General features: G+C 46.0%; 1 protein-coding gene across 1 annotated transcript; it reads left to right on the forward strand.

Moving 5' to 3' along the window:
* The first annotated feature begins 729 nt into the window (after positions 1-729).
* Positions 730-25,649, forward strand: LRP11 (LDL receptor related protein 11). The gene is made up of 7 exons (XM_079780061.1): positions 730-1,633; positions 4,747-4,904; positions 9,940-10,081; positions 11,269-11,394; positions 12,103-12,303; positions 17,429-17,524; positions 24,009-25,649. The coding sequence occupies exons 1-7, from the start codon at positions 1,027-1,029 to the stop codon at positions 24,161-24,163; spliced, it is 1,485 nt and encodes a 494-aa protein (XP_079636187.1). The 5' UTR covers positions 730-1,026; the 3' UTR covers positions 24,164-25,649.
* Positions 25,650-25,754: the final 105 nt, after the last annotated feature.

A 25,754-nucleotide genomic window follows, 5' to 3' on the forward strand; every position in this document is an offset into this window, starting at 1 on the left:
CAAGCGTGGCTGGCCAAGAACCACTGTTTAGAACAAGAGCCAAGTGGGCTTTTGGGGGGGGGCACTTCTGACCATCTAATGCGGAGTCACTGTGCGCCAGGACAGTCATGTCAGGTACAGTGTCAAGACCAAGGGAATGACGTGTAACGCACCACACAAAACCACAAGTCCGGACACTTGCATAAGGACTCCATCTGGACACCGATATGAGTGGGACCTCCGCTCCTGGTGGGCAATAAGGACTCGGGGTCCGACCTCCCAATGCTCGGAGCCCTCCCGGACTTCCCCCCCAGACGGGAGCGGCCGCCTGCGGTGCGACCCCCGCCCGCTTCGCTCTCCACCTGCGGACCCTCCTGTGGCTGGGAGTCTGCGCCCCTCGATCGCTTCTACGGAAGGCTCCTGCGTGTGATTGCATTGGCTTACCGGGGAGGTCTCCCCTGATAAACCTGGCGTCTTGGAAAGACGCACACGCGTGAGTGACTGTGCGGGACGGCCCCCAGCTCTGGACACGCACACTGTGCGAGGCGAGGCGCGCCCAGTCTACTCACCCGCAGCTTCCTTTCCGCGCGGATAGGTGGGCGGGGCGGGGGCGGGCGGGAGCCGGGGCGGAGCCGGGGGGTGGGGGGGAGCCGGGGCGGAGCCAGGACGGGAGCCAGGACGGGAGCCGGGGCGGAGGGCGGAGCCACCGCTGTCGCTGTTCCCATTCCCGGTGCTGATCCGCGGGGAGGCATCCTGTGGCGCCGAGCGCACCGGGGTCGGAACAGAGGGTCGCGGGAGCGCGAGGAAACCCTGGAAAGGACTAGCTGCAGTGCCAGGCCGGGCCGGCGATGCCCCCCGCTGCTGCGATTTCTTCCGGCGACCGAGCGCCCCCGGCCTTGGGGGCGCATCCGGGCCCCGTGGAGGCCGAGCTTTGAGGCTCGGAGGCCTCCTTCCGCCGCGGCCGCGCAGGAGGGCACAGGGCCCGGCATCGCCCGCCCTTGCGCTCTGCGGCCCCGCTTCGGCTCGCTTCCTCCCCCGCCGGCCGCCATGGCCGGCGCCGCCCCGAAGGGCGCGGGCTCGGGGCGCAGGCGGCCGCCGCCTCCGGGGCTGCGCACGCTGCTGCTGCTCTGCCTGTGGCTGCCGAGCGGTCGCGCCGCCGGCCCGCTCCCCGCGCCCCTCTCGGGCGTGGAGCAGCTGCTCGGGGAGTTCCGCCGGCAGCTGCAGCAGGAGCGGCCGCAGGAGGAGCTGGAGCTGGAGCTGCGCGCGGGCGGCGGCCCTCCGCCCGGCTGCCCCGGCCCGGGCGGCGGAGGCTACAGCGCCATGCCCGACGCCATCATCCGCACCAAGGACTCCATCGCGGCGGGCGCCAGCTTCCTGAGCGCGCCGGCGGCCGTGCGGGACTGGCGGCAGTGCGTGGCGGCCTGCTGCGCCGAGCCGCGCTGCTCCGTGGCCGTGGTGGAGCTGCCCCGCCGGCCCGCGCCCCCGGCCGCCGCGCTCGGCTGCTACCTCTTCAACTGCACGGCGCGCGGCCGCAACGTGTGCCGGTTCGCGCTGCACCGCGGCTACAGCAGCTACAGCCTCGGCCGCGCGCTGGAAGGGCAGCGAGACCTGGGAGCAGGCTTCCCGGCCACCGCCCGGGCCTCGCCGCGGCTGGGTAAGCAGGCCCCGGGGGAGGCCCGGGCCAGACCGCTGGGGCCCTGCTGTCCTTGCACCTGTTGGGTGGCGGCCTCTGGCAGACCCGCCTGGCAGGACCTCTGGGCACTCCTCACCCTGGAAACACCTTGTTCCAGGTTAGCCTAGGTGCACGCATCCGGAAGAGTGGCTTTCATTTCTCAGCCTTAGGGATGGTTTCGGAAAAATCCCAGCAGGTTGAGCAGAAGCAGGCGCGGTGGGCGGCTTCCGTAATTTTTTCAGGCTTCCGGATAGAGGCTGCTCTGGGAGAGGATTCACGGAAATGCAATTTAAAGAAGAAAAGCTCAGAGGCAAAAAATATATATATATTTTACCCGTAATATCTAAACCTCTTTCTTAGTCTGGCCCCACTTTTGAATCTTGACTAGGAGGCCCTGCTAATTTCTCAGCCTCAGCTATATCCTGTGCACCCACCCGCACAGTATTGGTTCATATTCCAGAACCTCTTGTCCTTAAGGCTCTGTTTACAGCAGTGTTATAAGTCAGATGAGTGAACAGTATTATTGTTCTTTATATAAAATGCCACCTTGCTATGCTCCATCAGAATTGGGCTGTCTTACCTCTGTAGGTCTTACCCAGTATGTTTAGTTTTCAAAAGAAATCAATGTTACCATGGTACTTAACATGGGTTTATTACATTTTTTATGATGCAAATTCAAAATTACATTTATCTTGTTCTTTCTCCGCAAGTCAAATATTTTTAAGTAGCATGAGCCTTTCCCCTTCTTATCACTTGTTTATTTTAAGGCCTGTTTCTGGGTAGATAAGCTCTGGCTCATTTTAAAATACACTGTACAATGTGATTTGCCTGGACTTGAACTGAGGGGGCAATGTCTCTGTTATTTCAAATGTAACAGTGATCAATTTAGAGGCCATGAGGATTTCACATCTCACAGCTCACCTAAATGATTACAAAATGACTTTTTTTTTTCCTTCCAGGAAGGCATGATTAATTAGTTTTATAATATGTGGGATATTTCAGCACTACCCTGATTCTTCCATCTGAAATCTTTGGGGTTAAGTCTTTGAGGGTTTAACATCTGTATATCATTAGCAGCCATTGCTATTTATGGCATATAGTTATGTTTCAGTTTGTCTACCTAAAAATAGTATTTTAAGATAAATTTCAATGCATTTGGCTGCTAACCCTAAAGTCTTACTGCTGCACGATATGATGCTTTCCAGAACTGTAACGTGGTAAACCGTGGTGTGGAAAGCAGTGAACCTTCCAGAACCGAAGAAGAGTTCTCTATGAATCTCCCAGAAAGAGCCCATTGGTAATGCAGTTGTCACCTCTCTCCTTACCTGGGAGGAGCAGAATAAAGACATCAGGCGTGCATCTGAGCTACAAGTCCTCATTGTTTTAAGTGACTGTAAAAATGGGACTCATTATGTTCTCAGTAGCCATATGTGCCCTTTGGCAATAATAACAAGTGTGGGTGTTCCTTGTAACATGCTCATTAAAAAGGCCTCGCCCCTTGCGGCTGGCAGCAGCATTCCCATTCAGAAAAGTCAGAGCTCAGAGAGCTGCGGTCCCTCCCATAAGCCCCCTGTTTCTGGGCCTTGAGAGGACCACTAGATGAGAAGGCAGGGCGGGACAGGTGGGTCTATGAACATCCCGGAGGGAACGGCAACTTGTTGGGAGCTTTTCTGATTAGCATTCCAGAAGAATCTTTCTAGCTGCCATGTATTGAGTGACTAGCCATGGTTGCCTCTTGGGAAACGACTAGGACTGCAGCCGTCCTCACACCTCAGGCGCGGGAACCTCTAGGACCCTCAGAAGTTGGCTTAGGAGACAACTTTGGCTGCGGAGGACGAAAGACGGTACCTTCCACAATCATTCAGACGGAGTTAAGGAGGAACAAGTCCAGGGCAGCATTTGGATCAGAGCTTTGGCACTGGAGGACAGAGCAAATAGTAGATGCCTTAGGGTCAGCTTACTAATAAGAAGCTTAAATCACCCTAGCTGGTTTGGCTCAGTGGATAGAGCCTCGGCCTGCAGACTGAAGGGTCGCTGGTTCAATTCTGGTCAAGGGCACATGTCTGGTTGTAGGCTCCATCCCCAGTAGGGGGTGGGCAGGAGGCAGCTGATCAATGATTCTCTCTCATCATTGGTGTTTCTCTCTCTCTCTCTTCCTCTCTGAAATATATTTTTTTTAAAAAAAGAAGCTTGAATCAATTAACATATTCACAACTCTGCTCTTAGAAATGCAGCTTCTCCCATCAGTCTTCACTGAAGCCGCCCTCAGTTAAGGATTACTACTTAAGCGAGTAAGGATGTTCCCCAAAAATGTATACACACTTTAATAGCTGATAGCTCAGTTTTGAAAATGAAATGTATTTCCATAAGCATAATTATTATTCATAATTATTCCAAGTGTGTGTATACATTTTTTGGGGACACCCTCTGTAGGTAGCCTTAAATTATTTAGTTCCATTCTAGATCGCAGGGAAATACATACTTGTTTTGCTATTAGGGAACAACTCAGAAACTAGTGTGCTGGCTCCTGTTGTAAAAAAATTAGTTATCAGAAGCTGTGAATTTCCTAGGTGAAAAATTAGACTCTGTAACATTCTATGTGGGCTTTATTTTATATGGATCCAAGAACTTGCCTTAACTTTCCAATTTATTTTGCATCCATTGAACACTTTATGTCACTCCTGTTTTAAAAACTTGCAAATAAGAACTTCTATATCAGAGGTGGATTTGTGTTTATTTAAGGTTTATTTCGAGAATGTTTCAAATTAATTCATTTAACAACTTTGAACATAGGCAGTTTATAAATTAAGTGAAAATTTCAGTCTAGAGAATGAAACTACCGATTTATACATTGGAGGGCCTAGTTCACTGTTCTGCTTATCTTACAGCCAAATTCCAGATTCATAACTGGTTGCTGTTTTATTTATTATGTAAAGGGAATGCAATGAAAATCGATAAAAAATAACTTTCAGTTGCTATATATTTTCTTAGCAGTTCTCTGCTGGACTAAATCTCTTGTAGCAAACGAGATGCCTCTTAATTAAAACTATAAAAACGAGGGCACCATCTCTCCTATGAATGCTTTTCTTTCACAGAAAAAGATGAGCCTCCACTTAGCAAGGCCGGGGAGGATGTGGTTGTGCGTCTGCCCACAGACGGGCTGGTTTTGGATGGCCGCGAGAGCACAGACGACCACGCCATCGTCCAGTATGAGTGGACACTGCTGCAGGGTGACCCGTCAGTGGACATGAAGGTAATTCATGTCATCGTTGTCATGAAAACGGATGTTTCAGGGAAGTGGTCTTTGGTAATGTCCTCCCACTTATGCTCCCAAAATGTCTTTTAGCTAGCAGAACAGGTGTACAATGGAGAACGTATAAAAGTGACAGTCCAAAAACTGGTTCGGTCTATAAATTTACCTTTCTACTGAGCAAACAGTGCTCTGATCCTCTGTTTTGAAGCTAGCTTTGTTCTTGCTGCTTTGTTGCTGGCTTCACCAGAATCCCAAAAACCTTCGAGGAAAAAAAGACTCCTGCTTTGTTTTAATGACTCAGATTACTGCTTAAAATTTTTTTATTTCTTCTTTTCTTAGTTCAAGATCCAGGTAGAGAATTTGAAAATTACAAAGGAGTGTAAAGAGGAAAATGACAGCAGAATGAGCCCATCTTCACATGATCCAGAAAGCAAACATTTTACCTAGCAGTTTGGGCCCGTTTGAGACAGTGAGTGACCATGATTGGGAGACGAGTGACTAACGAGTGATTAAGTCAGGTGCCCCACCCTGATTTTCACCAGGCTGGTCTGGGCCCAGCTGCAGTTGCTACAGGTGGGATTGAGCTCCCTGTCAGCGACTGCAGGCCAGTACGCAGTATTTCCTGCCTTGGGCAGATCAACTTCCTCCAAACCACTTCAGTTAGAGGAAGTGGGGGAGGGGGGGGGGATCTGTATTGGTTTGCTAGGGCTGCCACAGCCAAGTAACCCAGACTGCTTGGGTTAAACAACCTATGTTTATGTCCTCACAGTTCTGGAGGGGAGAAGTCCAAGGTCAAGGTTCCAATAGGGTTGGTTTCTCCTAAGGCCTATAGTTTCTTCTTGGCTTAGAGTTGGCTGTGTATCCCTTCCTGTGTCTGCATGTGGTCTCCCCTCTGTGGGGAGCCCCTGATTTGTATTTTATTGAAATTGAAACAAAAACAATCACCTGGTCTCTCAAGACTGATTTACGTACACTGGTTTTCTCAGTGGTGATGCGCTCTTAGAATTGTACACCGGTTTTCTCAGTGGTGATGCGCTCTTAGAATTGTACACTGGTTTTCTCAGTGGTGATGCACTCTTAGAATTGTACACTGGTTTTCTCAGTGGTGATGCGCTCCTAGAATTGTACACCGGTTTTCTCAGTGGTGATGCACTCTTAGAATTGTACACCGGTTTTCTCAGTGGTGATGCACTCTTAGAATTGTACACTGGTTTTCTCAGTGGTGATGCACTCTTAGAATTGTACACCGGTTTTCTCAGTGGTGATGCACTCTTAGAATGTACACCGGTTTTCTCAGTGGTGATGCACTCTTAGAATTGTACACTGGTTTTCTCAGTGGTGATGCACTCTTAGAATTGTACACCGGTTTTCTCAGTGGTGATGCACTCTTAGAATTGTACACCGGTTTTCTCAGTGGTTATGCACTCCTAGAATTGTACACCGGTTTTCTCAGTGGTGATGCGCTCTTAGAATTGTACACCGGTTTTCTCAGTGGTGATGCACTCTTAGAATTGTACACCGGTTTTCTCAGTGGTTATGCACTCCTAGAATTGTACACCGGTTTTCTCAGTGGTTATGCGCTCTTAGAATTGTACACCGGTTTTCTCAGTGGCGATGCACTCTTAGAATTGTACACCGGTTTTCTCAGTGGCGATGCACTCTTAGAATTGTACACCGGTTTTCTCAGTGGTTATGCACTCTTAGAATTGTACACTAGTTTTCTCAGTGGTTATGCGCTCTTAGAATTGTACACCGGTTTTCTCAGTGGTGATGCGCTCTTAGAATTGTACACCGGTTTTCTCAGTGGTGATGCACTCTTAGAATTGTACACCGGTTTTCTCAGTGGTTATGCACTCTTAGAATTGTACACTGGTTTTCTCAGTGGTGATGCACTCTTAGAATTGTACACCGGTTTTCTCAGTGGTGATGCACTCTTAGAATTGTACACTAGTTTTCTCAGTGGTTATGCACTCTTAGAATGTACACTGGTTTTCTCAGTGGTGATGCACTCTTAGAATTGTACACCGGTTTTCTCAGTGGTGATGCACTCTTAGAATTGTACACCGGTTTTCTCAGTGGTGATGCGCTCTTAGAATTGTACACCGGTTTTCTCAGTGGTGATGCGCTCTTAGAATTGTACACCGGTTTTCTCAGTGGTGATGCGCTCTTAGAATTGTACACCGGTTTTCTCAGTGGTTATGCACTCTTAGAATTGTACACCGGTTTTCTCAGTGGTTGTGCACTCTTAGAATTGTACACTAGTTTTCTCAGTGGTTATGCACTCTTAGAATTGTACACCGGTTTTCTCAGTGGTGATGCACTCTTAGAATTGTACACCGGTTTTCTCAGTGGTGATGCACTCTTAGAATTGTACACCGGTTTTCTCAGTGGTGATGCACTCTTAGAATTGTACACTAGTTTTCTCAGTGGTTATGCACTCTTAGAATGTACACTGGTTTTCTCAGTGGTTGTGCACTCTTAGAATTGTACACCGGTTTTCTCAGTGGTGATGCACTCTTAGAATTGTACACTAGTTTTCTCAGTGGTTATGCACTCTTAGAATTGTACACCGGTTTTCTCAGTGGTGATGCACTCTTAGAATTGTACACTGGTTTTCTCAGTGGTGATGCACTCTTAGAATTGTACACCGGTTTTCTCAGTGGTGATGCGCTCCTAGAATTGTACACCGGTTTTCTCAGTGGTGATGCGCTCCTAGAATTGTACACCGGTTTTCTCAGTGGTGATGCACTCTTAGAATTGTACACTGGTTTTCTCAGTGGTGATGCACTCTTAGAATTGTACACCGGTTTTCTCAGTGGTGATGCGCTCTTAGAATTGTACACCGGTTTTCTCAGTGGTGATGCGCTCTTAGAATTGTACACTGGTTTTCTCAGTGGTTGTGCACTCTTAGAATTGTACACCGGTTTTCTCAGTGGTGATGCACTCTTAGAATTGTACACCGGTTTTCTCAGTGGTGATGCACTCTTAGAATTGTACACCGGTTTTCTCAGTGGTTGTGCACTCTTAGAATTGGGCTGGGCCTTGGTTCCACATGGTACCCAGCCTCCCATCCATAGCAGAGCCCCTTCAGTGACATACCGTCCAGAGTTCTCCCACTATCTGCCTAGATATTTCCAGACATGCACGCTCACTACTTCACCTCAGGTCCTCCGGCATCTTTAATCTGCTGTAATTATTGGGCACACAGGATATGCCTCCCTGTTACTTCTGTGTGTTGGTGCTGGGTGTTCCCTTTGGAAAAGCATTGGACACATCTTCCTTTATTCCTAAGAGTCCCTTTAACTCTCTGAAAAAAAATGAATGTCACCACTTGGAATGCTTTCCTCAGAACGCAATACTCCCCCTTCTCTCAGATGAATTGATTTCCAGACACTCCACCACCCAGACTCCTCTGTATTTTCTCAGACTCATCCACACGCTTCTTAAAACCTGACACCCCTATTTGAACCCCGTATGTCGACTGAAGGTGTGTGTATCTTCCTGACACAGGTATCAGCTCCTGTGATCCAGACATTGTCTCTACTTCTATTAATGAAGCTTAATTTACATAAACTGTTTTAGTAGCTGCATCACGGGCATGTGGAGTTTTCCATTGGCAGGATTACCTGAAACCTGCCTCATCTTTTACATGAACAGGTGTCCTGGTGGCCTCCCCATCTTGTTTGTGTAAGTGACTGATTGAACCTGAGTGCAGGACCTAATATTTACCCTTTTTACATCTCAATAGAAATAGCCTAGCTGGTGTGGCTCAGTGGTTGAGTGTCAAACTATGAACCAGAAGGTCACGGTTCCATTCCCAGTCAGGGCACCTGCTAAGTTCCAGTGCACCCAGGATGCTGAAGGTCATGACCCAGGTCTGGATCCAGGCCTGGGGTTTCCCGCATTGGAGAGGAGGGGCCTGGGAAGGCATCGAAGCCCAGGGACAGGGCATGCTCTGTCCTCCACCCTGAGTTGGACAGGGCTTCCCGCACACCGCAGGCCCACAGTTTTAGAATGATGCTGGTGTGCTGAGAGTTGACCCCAGAGGCCCAGCAACTCCCTCACCTCCAGAGAGGGCTCTGGCCCAGCCTGGGGACCACAGTGAAGACGCCCACGAGGGTGATCAGCGGGGAATGGTTAGGGGAACTCGGACACAGAGACAGAAGCCAGGGAAGTCGGGAGTTCAGAAGACAGGAGTGGCCAACATTGTTAAATCCAGTAAGGGGGCCAGTTTTATGTTTTGAAGAAAAAAAAAAGACAAGAGGAATAAGTATTGTTGACCTCGACGCTAGGTGCCCCTTCCAAGGTCAGTTAGCGAGTGTTACCAGCACAGTGCCTGGGGAATGGTGGACAAAGAAGCCAGATGGGTAGGACAAACAATCAATGGGAAATGAGCAAATGAAACAGCAGGATGGACAGCCCTTTCAAAAAAGTTGAGTTGAAAAGGAAATAACACTGTGGCTAGAGAAGGTCTGGGGAGTTTTTATTTCTCGTTGTTTGTTAGGTCAAGAGAAACTTGAGCTTCGTAATAGCAGTGAGGTCTTAGAAGGAAAGGGGTCAGGGACTAGATGGAGGGTGGAGTGTGAGACGGAGACAGGTCACCTAATGACGGAGTAGAGGAGGTGACGATGGTACAGGCACGGTACCGTGGCAGTGAGTGGAGGAGCCGTGACTCTAACCATACTTAGGGTCCTAGTTTTCTCTGGAAGTAGAGGGCGTCTCCTGCTGAGAAGGAGGGACTGGCTGCTGGGTGTGGAGCCGGGAGGAGGTGCCGGTTTGGAACAGTGGCTGTTGAGGACAAGTGAAGGGGTCCGTCAAGGGTATTGTCAGTCCAGATAGCACTGGGAATTGGGAATTCAAAGTAGGGGCGACGTGCCAGAATGGGGTATGACTTAGTAGTCCGCAGCCTGGGACGGGGACTGGAGAGGCAGGTCATGGGGCTGCTAGGAGGAGGACACTGCTTTCCGGTTCAGGACGACGCGGGACTCGGCCTCCCATCTCCTAACCAGATGTGATGCTTCCTGTTTGGGGGCAGGTGCCTCAGTCAGGGACGCTGAAGCTGTCCCACCTGCAGGAAGGAAGGTACACCTTTCAGCTCACCGTGACGGACACCGCGGGGCAGAGGAGCGCCGACAACGTCTCGGTGACCGTGCTGCCGCCGGCCTTCTCCACGCGAGGTGAGCAGGAAGTTTTCCCCTGGAATTCACAGAGGCCAACGAAACCAGACCATGGACAGAGGGTGGCACCAGAGTGGCATTTTATATTCTAGCTACGCATCCCGCGGGCTCTTCCATTTTATTTTTGGGTGTTGTTGGCTGAGAGAGTCTCTACTAAAAATGTGATCACAAAGTAGCCCCTTTATGCTCCGGGCCAGCAACACCGCTGGACTGAGGTGGGACCCAGACCGGCTCCATCGTTCTTTACCGGATTTCATAAAAGACAATCATCAGGCTTTTCCAGGAGAGGATCTAGTGTAAAGGTGTGTGGTCTGTCTGATATGTACGGTCAAGAGTGCAGCAAGGAGTACATTGAAGACAAATCAGCCCTAGCCGGTTTGGCTCAGTGGATAGAGCATCAGTCCTCCGACTGAAGGGTCCTGGGTTCGATTTTGGTCAAGGGCACATCCTTTGGTTGCAGGCTTCTGGCCTGAAATCTTTCGTCTGCATTCCCAGTGTCAGGAAGCTCCCCAGTTGTTATGCAGCTGAGTCTAGTAGAGTGGGCTTACTCTGGAGTGGGGAAATGCCTTTTAGGGAAATACATTGTAGCTCCTATGAGTTGGACTACAGATTAAAAACTCCTAGGAGCTCTTAAAAGGAGAGAATTTCATTATTTAGAGAAAATAAATTCATACCAGCCAGTATCTTAAGATTCTGTTTATTCTTTACAGCACCAAGGAGGTATGGTAGTCAACAAGTAGGGTCAGTAGTAACAAGTTCATCTCAGTAAAAGTCATTGCTTAGGAAGCGAGACTGTAAGACATAGCCTGTGTAAAACGGTGTATCGAATCCACCGGTCAGCCACCCACGTGCCATGCGGGGGTGCCTCTGACCGAGAAGGTGATGGGATGAAGGAACTAACGCAGAGTGAGGCCCAAGTGAGGAGCCCAGCAGGATGGGGAGGACCAGAGCTGCTTCCTCTCTCGTCCCACCTCGTGGCAATGTCGGCGTGGAGAACGGCCCTAAGGTGAAGCCCGGTGATTCCTGAGAACTAAGTCAGGGGCCTATGGCTCCAGCTCCGAGTGTTAGATGCTCCCTTATCTGTGTCTCTTCACCCACATGCATTTCATCGCACGATGAGTCTCAGTTCATTCTAAGGGGAAGCCGCTCTCCTGCAGCCCTGTGACCGGAGTCTTGTCTATGAACAGGATGCTCCAAGGTTTGCTCACGCCACCACTTCTTTTGTGACGACGGCTGTTGCATTGACATCACACTGGCTTGTGATGGAGCCGAGCAGTGTCCTGACGGATCTGATGAAGCTTTCTGTCAAAATTGTAAGTCGGGAAAAAAAAAAAATTGTAAGTCGGCTGCGTGGCCTGTTGGGGTAGAAGGGATGCCTGTATTCTCATGATAACATGCTAGTCAATATAGCTCTTTTTCCGCCCGGTTTCAGGTATAACTTGATGAACAGGCTTTGCTGTAAATGAAGCAGCGTTTATTGAGTCTCTAATGCTAGTTACAAAGGTCAAATAGTCTATATATTGCTTACATTTTTCAGAAATTGTTTGCACTTTTCCAAAAGATTCTTCGCCATCGGAAAAATGCTCTATACTAGATGCTTTTTAAAAAACGGAAGTGAGTTAACATTTTGTTTGGATAAACTTTTTAGAAAATGCATGACAGACTGTGGTGTGGCTAAGTCATCTGCAGAGCAGTCTCATGTCGTATGCATACACATGAACCATAGGAAAGAAGAAAAGCTGCAGAAAATTAATGAAGTGTTGGTTTGAGGAAGGATGAGGAATCTCACAAGATTTAAAAGTTTTTCTCAATTTATATGTGACAGGAAGTCAATTACTTGAAGAGAGATCACTCATTTGAAAACGAGAGAGAGGTTTTTAATGAGACTCTGACATGTCTTAACTGGATATGTTATTATTCCCAAATACCCATGACTTCAAATCTACTGCAGATTTAGGGGTTTTAGTTAAAGCTCAGAAAAGAAGCCCAATAAACAACTAACTAGCTCTTGCACGCTTCAGTGAGCCTTGACCGGAAGACGGAGTCTCACACGGCGACTTCCCAGCCTAGGACCATAGCAACGAGCAAAGATGCAGCAGGACACTTCCTGGAGACGTCTCAGGAAGCCGCTGCCCCACGCCGGCCACCTGCGTTACCAGACACGGAGAGGAATCATTCCGCCTCCTGGGGACCAAAGATCCCAACTGGCCCTGTGATGCCAGGTAAGGGCTGGAGACAGGTTCTCCACAAAGAGCTTTGCTTTCTAGAAGGACATTTGGCTCAAAATTAAGGTTATATTTGGAGAGTGATAAGGAACTATCTTAAAAGAAAGAAGAAGCATTACAATGAAGAATTTGGCCAAAAGAAAAAACAAAACCTCCCATTTGCACTGATTATTTTTTACTAGAGGCCCGATGCACGAATCTTCCTGCCCTAACCGGTTTGGCTCAGGGGATAGAGCGTCGGCCTGCGGACTCAAGGGTCCCAGGTTCGATTCTGGTCAAGGGCATGTACCTTGGTTGCGGGCACATACCTAGTAGGGGGTGTGCAGGAGGCAGCTGATTGATGTTTCTAACTCTCTATCCCTCTCCCTTCCTCTCTGTAAAAAATCAATAAAATATATTTTAAAAATAAAAGAAAGAAAAGAATGGGCCTTCCTTCTCTTGGCTGCCGACACCCCCTTCGCTCCAGCCAGAGCCACCTTTCTGCTCCGGCCCGGAGTCGCCTTTTCACCTTCCCACGCTGCTCAGAGGCCTGAGCGGCTGGGGTGGTGTGGAACGCCTGCAGGGTGGTGCTGAATGCCCCTGGTCACTCAGGGCCTGCATATGCAAATTAACCCACCACCTTTGTTGGGTTAATTTGCAGACTCCTGATTGGCTGGTGGGCGTAGCGAAGGTATGTTCAATTAGCATGTTACACTTCTATTAGGTAGAAGATAGTAAGAAACACCTACTAAATACAAGCATACATTCATGCCTGGATACACACTCCAGGGGTATCAATAATCAATACATTTATTTGGAAATAAGTTAGAGATAGAAACACCTATATTCAGGCAGCTAATGCCCTAAGTGTTAAATTTTAGATTATTTTGAGATAAAGCAGAATAATCCCTATATGTTCATGTAAATCCTCTTCACACTAAGCAAGTGAAAGTGAAGGAAGTAACATGTCATTTTGAAATGGTTGCATGTGCTGCTGATTCAGTATTATGCCTCCAATCTAACTAAATCTGTAACTTTTAATTTTTAAAATAAGGCTAATAAGATTTTTAAATGCATCCACACTGTTGAAACATTGTAGGATTTTATCATTTTAAGTTAATTTTTACTCATTTATATGTGTACCATTGTATGATATAAGAAATATAGACCATCACATTTATGCTTTTGTGAATATCTTTTCCATAACCAAACTCTGCATACATTAAACTGAAATAATCTATCACTAGTTTAATAACTTCTTTGTGACAATTTTTTGTTCATTGCGGAAGGTACAGAAGATGCAAATAAGAAAAAAGGAAATGACTTTAAATATCAGCCTTTATTGAAAACAAATTTTAATGTTTTGGTATATTTGCTTCCAATATTTTGTTTACCTACTTTGTGGATTTTAAGTGCTTCCTTACAAATATGTTTGCAAAAATTCCATAGAGGGCCTTCCTTTTTCTTTTTAAATACATTTTTATTGATTTCAGAGAGAAAGGGAGAAGGAGAAAGAGATAGAAACATCAATGATGACAGAGAATCATTGATTTGGGTATGTGCCCTGATGGGGAATTGAACCGTGACCTCCTGAGTCCTAGGTCTACACTCAACCACTGAGCCATGCTGACGGGACTATTTGCTTTGACAGTTTAGCTTATCTGCCCTTCAGATGCCTGCTTTGGTCAATTCCTTGTTGATACTGCCACCTAATGGGCAAATCAGTCACTTCAGCCCTGCCTTGGAATTTTGGTTGTTTTCTCTACATGGAGGAGACAGCCAGCCACCTAAGAAACTGTCAAGGGAAGCCAGGTGTTTCTGGCAGGAGGCATGAAGAGCTGACGGAGAGAAATGAGTTTTCAGAGACCAAGGCAGAGGAACTCTTGCTACGTTCCTGTGTTAGAGAGGCCCACGTGAAAGCAGTTCCTCGTCAGTTAATAAGGGATTTCAACCAGATGCCCAAGGCCCCTCCAGCACGGAGAGCCTGTTTCAGGGATGTTAAGTAGCCTGACGTTCATACAGCACTTCTTAGGCCCTGATCTGTGCTAGATATTGCTCGGTGATCCTGTCACTGGGGGCCCTTAGAGCTCAGGAGAAAGAAAGCCGAAGTACATGCCTGAGGAAAGGGTGGCATGGCGTGCTCAAGAGGGAGCACACTCCGGGTCCTTGGTCTTAGGGTTTTTCATCTGTTGTCTAAAGGCGGGAGTTTTAGCCTGGCTGGTGTGACTCAGTGGTTGAGTGAGCATCAACCCATGAACCAGCAGGTCACGGTTCAATTCCTGGTCAGGGCACTTGCCTGGATTTCAGGCCCAATCCCCAGTAGGGGGCATGTAGGAGGCGGCAATCAATGAACCTTTCTCATCATTGATGTTTCTATCTCCTCCCTCTCCCTTCCTCTCTCTAAAATCAATAAAACCTATTTTAAAAAAACAGTAGTAAAAAAAATAAAGGCAGGAGTTTTAGGATAGGTCTCAGGGGAGGGTCTCAACAGAATATTCAACAGTTTTCCAAGTGTGTCCTTTAATATGCTAATGCATCAAAATGAGTGTATGGGGGAGTTGGGGATCATTCCCGGGTCAGCTTCACTGCTTTCTTTAGTTTTATCTAGGGTTTGTCTGGCTCTACTTTTTTGGTTGTTATTTGTTCCCTTGACTGCATCCGTTCTGAGGTTTGGCTGGCACTAATGGCACCCCTGGGCCTCTGTTACCTATCTCCCGGGCCAGGTGATTTAAGCTACCTGCTTTCTGGTTGGGAAGGAGAGGTGTAAACCATCTGCTCCTAATTGTTCTTGGTTAGGCAAGATAAGATCTCGAGATTTATTAGCAGGCTGTTAATTGCTTGGCCTTGTTTAACTACTTGTCTCAGTTCCCCTCATTCCACCTGCCAAGGAATTTCCTCGCTTCTTACTCTGTTCCCAGCGCCGCCCTCTGAGGAGTGAGGACTCAGCCTCAGAATCATTTTGAAAATAATGCTCTGAGCTGCCACCACCAGCAGGCGGGAGCTGCCACCCAGTTGGAGATATATCTGCAATCTCTGTTTCAGATACAAAGCCTTTGACTTGGGTTATGAAGATATAAGGAATGAAGTTTCAGAGATGAAGAGAGATTAGATATTCAGTTATTTATAATATATATAATATATTTTTTTCCCTCATTATTAGAGTGATATACGTTTATAGTAGAAAATTTGGAGAATACAGAAAAAAATTTAAATCATCTAGCAAAGCTCACTGTTAACATTGTTACATTTTCTGCTGGTTACTTTTTAAAAAATACATTTTATTGATTTTTTACAGAGAGGAAGGGAGAGGGATAGAGAGTTAGAAACATCGATGAGAGAGAAACATCGATCAGCTGCCCCCTGCTCACCCCCCACTGGGGATGTGCCCGCAATCAAGGTGCATGCCCTTGACCGGAATCGAACCTGGGACCCTTCAGTCCACAGGCCAACGCTCTATCCATTGAGCCAAACCGGTCAGGGCTGGTTACTTCTATTTATACACATATGCACGCACATTTATTTACTTTTAACAAAATTAGGGTATTATTTTTACAAAACTCACTTTTCTTACTTATGAGCATTTTTATGTGTTACTAACTATCCATCAAAAACACAACGTTTGAAAACCGAGGGTCAAAGACATGGGAAGAGTGGAACTCTGAAAGTGTTAGAGGGCCCTCACAGCACGTGGCGTTTGTTTAGACAGCAGCCCTCTCCCCGGCTTCCAATTTTATGTGAGTTGAAATGATGTTCTATTCAGCATAACATAAATAGATTTAAAAACACATTGTTGTTCATGACCTATGCCTGTTTTACAAGAATCAACAGCGAGTACAAGAAATATGAACAAGTTCAATGTTCTGCTGCCTCCTTCCCCCACACACGTTTTGAGGATAAAACAAATTAACTCGTTTTACACATACGGAAGCGATACCAAGATTAATGCTAGTACTGCAGTACAGAAAGTAGGAGTGGCCGTCTTTCACCTGTCACATTGGCAGAGGTGGAGAAGTGTAATAATTACTGCTTACACGCGTACAGAGAAGCAAGTCTCATGCACTTTTGGTGGGATTGACTTTACAATTTTCCACTATCCAGATGACTTATCATCCTTAGTAAATTCATGTATATTTCTTTTTTTTTTAAAATATATTTTATTGATTTTTTACAGAGAGGAAGAGAGAGGGACAGAGAGCTAGAAACATCGATGAGAGAGAATCATCGATCAGCTGCCTCTTGCACACCCCCTACTGGGGATGTGCCTGCAACCAAGGTACATGCCCTTGACCGGAACCGAACCTGGGACCTTTCAGTCCGCAGGCCGACGCTCTATCCACTGAGCCAAACCGGTTTTGGCTATATTTCTTAATACAAATTACCAAATAAATGCATATAGTCCCTTTAAGTAGTCTTGTTTCAGTTGCAGGTGTCCTGAACATTTCTGCTGATGCCATATGAGTAAGGAAGCTTTAAAATGTTTGTTTCCCCGTAACATTTCTCATGTTAGCTGATCATTTCTAATTCATAGACATTAAGCGTTATATTTCCCAAAAACCGCACTTGAAATCACACCACAGCGTGAGGGTAACGTTACTAACTCAATAATTATTACATTGTCAATGTAACAAGCGCACAAATGCTATAAATTACTAGAGAGGAAATGATAGAATGGACCGGCCATTGCTCATTAGAAGAACCTGGGATAAAAATTCTAAGATTTTATCTTTCTTAATATCTCCTCTCAATAGTATACTTAGGGTCGGGTGAGAAAGTGAACTAGCATGTCCATGTGCCTTCTGTATGTTCTGTTCATTTTTTTATGAAGAAAAGCCTTTCGGGACTGCTGCTGCTTTCCATTGTATGAAGTTCAGAGACTACCCTTGACTCCTCCGGCCGAGTCCCTTCCTTCCTTCTCTGAGGTGGAGGTGGGAGTCCTGGCACAATATGCTTGTTTCCCTCCCTCTGGCCAGTGGATTTGTACTAGCCACACATTCTGCTGTATTAAATGGGTCACATTACTTATCTAATGTACTGGTGATAAGCATAGGCCTATGCTTATTAGAGAAATAAATGCTGTATATTCATGTCTTTTTTCTAAAGTTTCTGATGTACCCTCAATAGGTGTTCTACTTATTTTCTACAGATAGTGATTCCTCAGGGAAGAACAAAAAAGAAGAAAATTATATTTTTGAATCAAAGAGCAATCGAGGAGGAGGGGAACACCCAGCCCCAGAAATAGGTAAATATATACCTTGAAAATTCATTGCAGAGTATAAAGGTTTTTTTAAATTCTTCACTAAGTTTTTTTAAAAAAATATTTTTATTGATTTTAAAGAGGAAGGGAGAGAGAGAAACATCAATGATGAGAGAGAATCACTGATGAGCTGCCTCCTGCACATCCCCCACTGGGGATCAAGCCTGCAATGCCCGCAGGCCGATGCTCTATCTACTGAGCCAAATCAGCTAGGGCTTCACTAAGTTTTTTATTTATTATTTTTATTGATTTCAGAGAGGAAGGGAGAGGGAGAGATAGAAACATCGATGAGAGAGAATCATTGATTGGCTGCCTCCTGCCTGTCCCTGCTGGGGATTGAGCCCACAACCCAAGCATATGCCCTTGACCCTTGACCGGAATCGAACCCAGGACCTTTCACCCTGCAAGCCGATGCTCTATCCACTGAGCCAAACCGGCTAGGGCGCAGATTATAAAGATTTGCAGAATCACATACCCTCTAGTTGAGGATACCAGAGAAAACTTTTAAACAGCTCATGACAAGAGCAGTGGTCTGTGGATCAGAACTGATTTCTCATCATCTCCTAGATCAAGCTTCACCTTCGGGCACTTACACAATCACCTCACATCTTTGAACCTCAGCTTCCTCTTTTATAAGTTGATTGGACTAGATAATCACCACAGTCCCTACCAGGTGTAACCTTCTGTGAAAAGAGTAATATTCGTGGCATAGTGGTTAAGAACAACATGCCAGGTTCCGATCTTTCTCCACCACTGAACTGTATGACCTTGGGCAGGTTTTCTTTCTTTCTGGATCTCAATTTCCTCATGTGTAAGATGGAGCTGATAACTGTACGTGCCCGGAGTTGTTGGGGAGAATACATGGGACAGTGAATACAAAGCACTTGGCACAGTGCTTGGCTCATACAATGATGATTGTTATTACTGAGTTATTTGTGATACGCGAGTAAAGGTCGTAGAGTACCCAGTTCTCCAAGTGTTCTGGTGACAAAGACAGAAGCCAACAGGAGCAGGAAACTGTAGGAAGTAGAGGGAATATTTAGTAAATGGAAGACAAGCCTCATCATTCCATAATTTTGGTTGTTTTTAACTAGAAAGAAAACACTTTCCACATAGTCCTGTAGGAACTCAGGCTTTAGTCCTAAATCCTCAAACTAGTGAAAACTTAGGGGAAAAAGGGTGATTCTTTTTTTATTAATTTTTTTTTAAATATATATTTTGATTTTTTATAGAGAGGAAGGGAGAGGAATAGTTAGAAACATCAATGAGAGAAACATCGATCAGCTGCCTCCTGCAACACTCCCTACTGGGGATGTGCCCGCAACCAAGGTACATGCCCTTGACCTGAATCAAACCTGGGACCTTTCAGTCCGCAGGCCGATGCTCTATCCACTGAGCCAAACCGGTTAGGGCAGGTGATTCTTTTTTAAAATATTTTTTTTTCTTTTTTTAAAAAAATGTATTTTATTTATTTTTACAGAGAGGGAGAGGGACAGAGAGCCAGAAGCATCAATGAGAGAGAAACATCGATCAGCTGCCTCCTGCACACCCCGCACTGGGGATGTACCCGAAACTAAGGCACATGCCCTTGACCGGAATCGAACCTGGGACCCTTCAGGCCGCAGGCCAATGCTCTATCCACTGAGCCAAACCGCTTAGGGCTAAAAATATATTTCTTTGTTAAATTCAGAGAGGGAAATAGAAACATCAATGATGAGAATAATTGATTCGCTGCCTCCTGCACACCCGCTACTTGATCGAGCCCGAAACCCCGGCATGTGCCCTTGGCCAGAATCGAACCTGGGACCCTTCAGTCCTCAGGCCGACACTCTATCCACTGAGCCAAACCGGCTAGGGCCAAAAGATGATTCTTAAGTTATAGATCTAAGTTGAGAAAACTTTCTTTTTTACCTTAGAGTATCTTTTGTAATATTTGGACAATATAAAAGTGTGCCGAGCCAGCACAGCCATGGGTGAAGCTGAGGGGGGGGGGCGGTGAAGGATTTAGAAAAGACAGACAAGAAAATAAAGCTAGGTCTGGCTGGGATGCTGCCCTCTCTGATAGACAGCGCCCGGCCTGCAAGGCGAGTCTCCGTTTTATAGCCAGATCCCACGAGGCAAAGGGCGTGGTTACGACGTTCTCGCGGGTTTTGAATCTACTGAGTTACATGCACCTGATCGAGCTTTGTTTACTTGCTGCAGCTCCCGCAGCCCATATCCCTCAGCCACGTGGGGCCACAGGTTTGGACCATAAAGTCAAGCTGGCTATAGTTGTGCTGGGACTTGCACGTGGCTTTGCCAGGAGAGTATCGTGCCCTCTCATTAGTCCCAGGCTTGAACCTGTGCAAACGCTGTAGCTACTTTCCACATTAAAGTATAATTTTTTAATAATGGATGGCCAAAATATTCCAGATGTCAAACACACAGATGCTGCCCAGTCTGCTGTCCTACTGACTCACCCTGACCCAAGGTACATGAATAAAAAGAGCCACTGCCGGTCATATGAACAGAATACCCAATTCGCCCCCTTAGCTGGTTTCTGAGAAAAATATCATGATGTGGGTTCAGAGGGGTTAGAAAGTTTTAAATCTCAAAGAACCCAAACTAAAATCATTGAAGAAGTACTTAAAAGTCCAGAAGAATTTTCTGTATTCTAGCAAGCACTTTCTGGAAGATTTCATTTTCCTTGTCATCAAAGCAGTAAACAGGAGTCAGATGTGACAGTTCAGCAGCCGCCTGTCTGACTTAGCCAATAGAAAATTCCCCTAGATTGTTTTACTGAACTCTGTAGCCTCAACACTGGTGCTCATTCTTAAGGGCAGCCTTGAATCATTTTCTGCCCTGAACAAGAGGTTGATCCGTCTCTCCTTTGTTCCATTCCTTTGTACCATTTCTAACCTATGTGGCTGGTACTGGAAGACGAGGGGGAACCGATACCTTCATGGCCCCTGGCCATTTCAAAACTGCCTTCTTCAGGGTGGCCATTAGGAAACTCTAGCAGCCAAAGGTCAACTGTCACGTGGAGAAATTCTGCCATGATTACAGAGTCCTGCGGAGAGGCTGCTGTGTGAGGCATGTATGAGCCAGTTCTAGAGGCAATGCTAGACAGTTGTTTATCACAGATTTTTATTTTCCACAATTCTCTACGGAATACCAGCCTTTGTTTGGTACCCAACAGTCACTACCACAACGTCCACATCCCCTCCTCCTGTGCCCAGGCACTTCCAGACAAAATCCTCTTCAGTGGGATTCTACAGATATACCAGGAGTTGAAACGCCATTAGTGTGTCCTCGGCTCCAGGTCCTCTTGTCCTGGAGAGGAGACCACTCTACCTGGAACCAGTTTTAAGCCTGGAAAAAATCAAAGCTTTCAGGAGTGAACTTCCTCAGCTCCCTCCTACTGTAAGTTCTTGTCTGTTTGCACCCACCATCTCTTCCTTTCCTCTAGTCCTGTGGTCGGCAAACCGCGGCTCGCGAGCAACATGCGGCTCTTTGGCCCCCTGAGTGTGGCTCTTCCACAAAATACCACGGCCTGGGCGAGTCTATTTTGAAGAAGTGGCGTTAGAAGAAGTTTAAAAAATTTGGCTCTCAAAAGAAATTTCAATTGTTGTACTGTTGATATTTGGCTCTTTTGACTAATGAGTTTGCCGACCACTGACCTAGATTATGAGGTGCACCAGGGTAATGCTATGTGCTTATTTTGTTCTCTCTCAAATAATCTAATCCATTACCTTTCATATGGTGAAGTGGTTAGGACAGTGGTTGGCAAACTGCAGCTCGCAAGCCACATGCAGCTCTTTGGCCCCTTGAGTGTGGCTCTTCCACAAAATACCATGGCCTGGGCGAGTCTATTTTGAAGAAGTGGCGTTAGAAGAAGTTTAAAAAGTTTGGCTCTCAAAAGAAATTTCAATCGTTGTACTGTTGATATTTGACTCTGTTGACTAATGAGTTTGCCGACCACTGAGCTAGGGCAACCCTCCTGTTTTTAATCTGTTTCTTCACTGGCTCATTCCCAACAGCTGCAGCCACATTCCGATCTCTCCCAATACAATGGTGTCCCTGGGTTTCTAACTGCTAAGCCCAGGGGCCCCCCCCGAGGCTTCACCTCCCCAGACCTCTCCTTAGCACCTATGCAGCTGAGCACTTTTCTCTTGGCATAGTCTCTTCCTTCTGCTTCGAAGACACCCTTGTCTCTCGGTTGCCCTGCCATTGCTCTGACCTGTCTTTTCCTATTCTTTTCCCTTCTCTCCTTTTGTCTGCCCCCTTAAATGGAGGCTTCTCAGGGACTTATTCCCAACCTCCCTTCCTCTCTCGCTGGCCATCTCACCCACTTTCGTGGCTGCAACCACCACCTTGATGCTAAAGGCTCCCACATATTTAGGCCCGAATAACCCATAAATCTAGAAAACCACCTGGGTCACCTCTAGGAATCTCGATTTGAAAATGTCCAATATAAACATCTCCCTTGCCCATCCAAAAAGATCCATCATACATCCGGGTCACTCAAGCAAAGATCCAGTGAGCTAGATGCACAGACCACTCCTCTTACACCTGCACTTCTTCACTTAAATGTCTATCTCCCCAGACTTGAGGTCACTAGGCTTTGACCTTCTTTACCTTTGGAGCAGTACTGGACCCCAGTGGTCCTGGAGCTGCACTGTCTGGGGCTGTGTCCTAGCTTCACCACTTACCATACAGACTTAGACGAGTCACTTAATTCTCGGTGCCTTAGTTCCCTGATTTGTAAAATGGGGATAAGAATTCTACCAACTCATGTGGTGGCTGTGAGAATTAAATGAGTGAAGTGATAAAGCACTGAGAACAGTGCTGGCACTCTTCAGCATCAGCGTATTATCTTTGATGAGCAGCACTTAGCTCAGTGTTAGGCACCTGGCTGTTAATTAATGCAGAAAGAATGAATAAATGGAAGAAAAGCCTATAGAATCGGCTTATGCAATGGAGATTTTGCTCCTCTAGCTCCACCAGTTGGCAAGACCCTTACAGCTAAAAATAGCTTCACCATCTCATCTGCTAGACTGGGCTGACTAGGAAGTAGGTCAGACTAAAAATAAGGCCTCCTGAGCTTGACCAGACTGATCTGCTTTTTTCAAGTTTGACTTTTTAAAATTCCACATGTGATATATAGTAATGGTCTTTCTCTGTCTTATCTCAGTAAATAAGCCATAGAGCGCTAATGCACGATATAATTAATATAGACAGTAATATTGTACTTTAATGATGTAATGTGATAAATATTGCTTCAATGCAACTATATAACAATATATAAGTGTATCATCCAGCTGGCATGGCTCAGTGGTTGAGTATTGCCTGTGAACCAGGAGGTCTCGGTTCAATTCCTAGTCAGGGCACATGCCCAGGTTATGGGCTTGATCCCCAGTAAGAGGCGTGCAGGAGGCAGCTGATCAATGATTTTCTCTCATCATGTATGTTTCCAACTCTCCCTCCCACGCCCTTCCTCTCTGAAATCAATAAAATATAATTTTTAAAAAACAATATATAAATGTATCCCAGTAACAGGCTCTATACCTTAAATTTATCAAGTGTAATGTATCAAATTTATCAGTCTTTTTTCTTTTTTAAAGACAGACTGATCCAGGGCACACCCTGTTCCTCCCAGACTCCTGCAAGCCTCTAAAAGGCGGCTTGTAGTCTGGGTGTGTAGGAACAACCCCACAGGAAAACTCTGTTCCCCTCCACTTAGCCAGAATTACACCAGCATATTTTGAAGTTAATTCTCAACCATGGTTCTGCTGGCTGAAACTAGGTTCCCTGGATTTAGAAAAATAAAATAAAAATTTAAAGTCCTAACCAGAAATCAGTTGTCCATACTTATTTTCAGAGGGAATGATCATGTGTGAATCCATAAATGTCACCTGTTGACTGCAATGAAGTTTCCTGTGGTCACAGTGTCTACACTTGCCTGCTGACCGGGTGTCTATTACAGTGGGCATGAGGCTGATCTGACTGCAACAGTTGTACCCACTGATGCCATCCAATTCTGTAGGAACCTGGTAGAAAATTTGGGTATAAAGAAGTCTGGGTTTGAGACCTCAACCTGCCATGTACAAGCAAGCTATGTGCTCTTAGGTCCATTAATCTCTTGGCACCTCAGTTAATCTGCAAAATGCTGGTAATACAGGTATCTGTCTACTTGAGTTCTTCAGAGTAAATGAAATAGCTCATACGAAGTGCTTATCCAATCACGGACCCACCGCCAGGCTGCCGGGCCAGTGTGGCTCAGTGGTTGAGCATTGTCCCATGCATCAAGAGGTCACTGGTTCAATTCCCAATCAGGACACATGCCCAGGGCACATTGCAGGCGTGATCCCCAGTAGGAAGTGTGCAGGAGGCAGCCGATCCGTTTCTCTCTCATTGATGTTTCTCTCTCTCCTTTCTCTCTAAAAATCAGTAAAAACACTGGCCCACCCTCTACTTCCACTGTTTACAGGTGCTGTGCTGCCGCTGACCCTGGGCCTGGCCATCACTGCGCTGCTGCTTCTCATGGTTGCTTGCCGACTACGCCTGCTCAAACAGAAACTGAAGAAAGCTCGTCCCATTACATCTGAGGAATCTGACTACCTCATCAATGGGATGTATCTCTAAGTGTAACTTAAATAGCTGGGGCAAGGACGTTTCACTTATAATTTATACGTATACTGGGTTTTGGATATTTAGAACCTTTTTTTTAACTGGGCTAAGAAAGGTATGGAAAACACAGAAGATTCTACAAGCCCCAAACCTTTGTTCTTGTTTATTGTAGAAATAGTTTCCTTGGAAGTATGTGAAATATTTTGAAATTTAGAGGAGTCCATACAGTTAAAGGCTTACAGTCTAATTCTGATTTACGTAAGCTGTTCCTGAAAATGGAAATTTGTAGTTAGCCCAAACAGAAAATTAAGTATCCAGGAGGTGGCCTTAGAACGGCAGTGTCACTAACTCCGTCCTTTTCAGAAGCCATGGGCCCCTGGCCACCGTGCCACCTCGTGCACGGCTCCCTTGTTCTGTGGCCCTCCTATTGCTCACTTTCCCCTTCCGTAGCTCTCCCTTCTCTCCCCTGCAAAACCTGTTTCTGAGAACGGATCTCAAGTGAGATGTTTCCAGCACCTCTGACATCATGTCATGTAGGTAGGTGGCTGCCTTATTAGGCTGACCTTTGGGGAAAAAAAAAACTCAGACTGAATTACAAATAGCTCTAACATGGGCATGAAGCAATACAGGAAATCAAGGTGGAAGGAGAAAACCTGGCAGGTCAAAAATTTTGGCCAACTTCGCTGAGGGCGAAGTGAGCAAGGAGGACTACTGGTGCTTTCTTGCACCTACTCCACACTGCTCAATGGTCCAGCACACAGCAGCTCATTCTCATCATCATCATCGTCAACCGTTCTCAACATTAGCCTGTATTGATGGGAGAGAAAGGTGCATTTAAATTGAAAAGCAGAATGATGAGTGGATTTCTGGGTGCTGCTTTGGTAAAAATGTCACTTTTACATATTAGCTGGTTGTTTCATCCACTGGAATGAGCAGTTTTTCCCATTATTTAATGTTTTAATGTGCAATCAGCTAACGCCAGGCTATGTATTCTCAGAGCATAAAGCAGTTTTGCACAAATTCATCTTTATAGAAAACTGGCATCTAGTTTAGCATCTCTTCTTTTTGTTTTGTTTTGGGTAGGATTTTAAAGGCAAATTATTCCCATCATCACCTAATGCCAGAATTATACATTTTCTAGAAATTATTCTTCAGAGTAGACTACATAGTGTGATGCCTGTCTATACTCACATGATGTTCCTATTTACATATGTGTTTGTATTGTTGTTGTTTTTACCATAAGTGGCCAATCTTTTCAAATTCTAGGACATGTTTTCAGAATGAACCCGAGACAGGTTGTTCCTTTAGCAAAGAGCTTAATTTGGGTTGGAGATATAACCGAATACATTAACGAATTAACAAAAACGGAAATTGGTTATTTCCTGAAAAAGTCAAGCATTTTATTGAGTTTAGAACTGAGCAAAGATTTATTTTTTCCTCAAGGACAGGTTAGAGAAATAACTGTGAATGAACGTAAGTTGTTTGTACTCTCTACGGGATGCTGTGCCCTTTGCTTTCTAAGGAAGGATGTCACCTACAGCCATACCCAATAAAATAAAACTGTCAAGGCATGTCTTTCAGCACATCTTTTATTCATGAAGAAATT

The sequence above is a fragment of the Cnephaeus nilssonii genome (genome assembly GCF_951640355.1).
Source record: "Cnephaeus nilssonii genome assembly, chromosome: 9".
Lineage (NCBI taxonomy): Eukaryota > Metazoa > Chordata > Mammalia > Chiroptera > Vespertilionidae > Cnephaeus > Cnephaeus nilssonii.

What these genes read in the sequence shown, in the direction of transcription:
- LRP11 (XM_079780061.1), top strand. Translation starts at nt 1,027, where the DNA reads ATGGCCGGCGCCGCCCCGAAGGGCGCGGGCTCGGGGCGCAGGCGGCCG. An exon ending in ACCCGTCAGTGGACATGAAG is followed by an intron (nt 4,905 to 9,939) that starts GTAATTCATGTC and finishes GTTTGGGGGCAG; the next exon opens with GTGCCTCAGTCAGGGACGCT. An exon ending in AACTGGCCCTGTGATGCCAG is followed by an intron (nt 12,304 to 17,428) that starts GTAAGGGCTGGA and finishes TATTTTCTACAG; the next exon opens with ATAGTGATTCCTCAGGGAAG.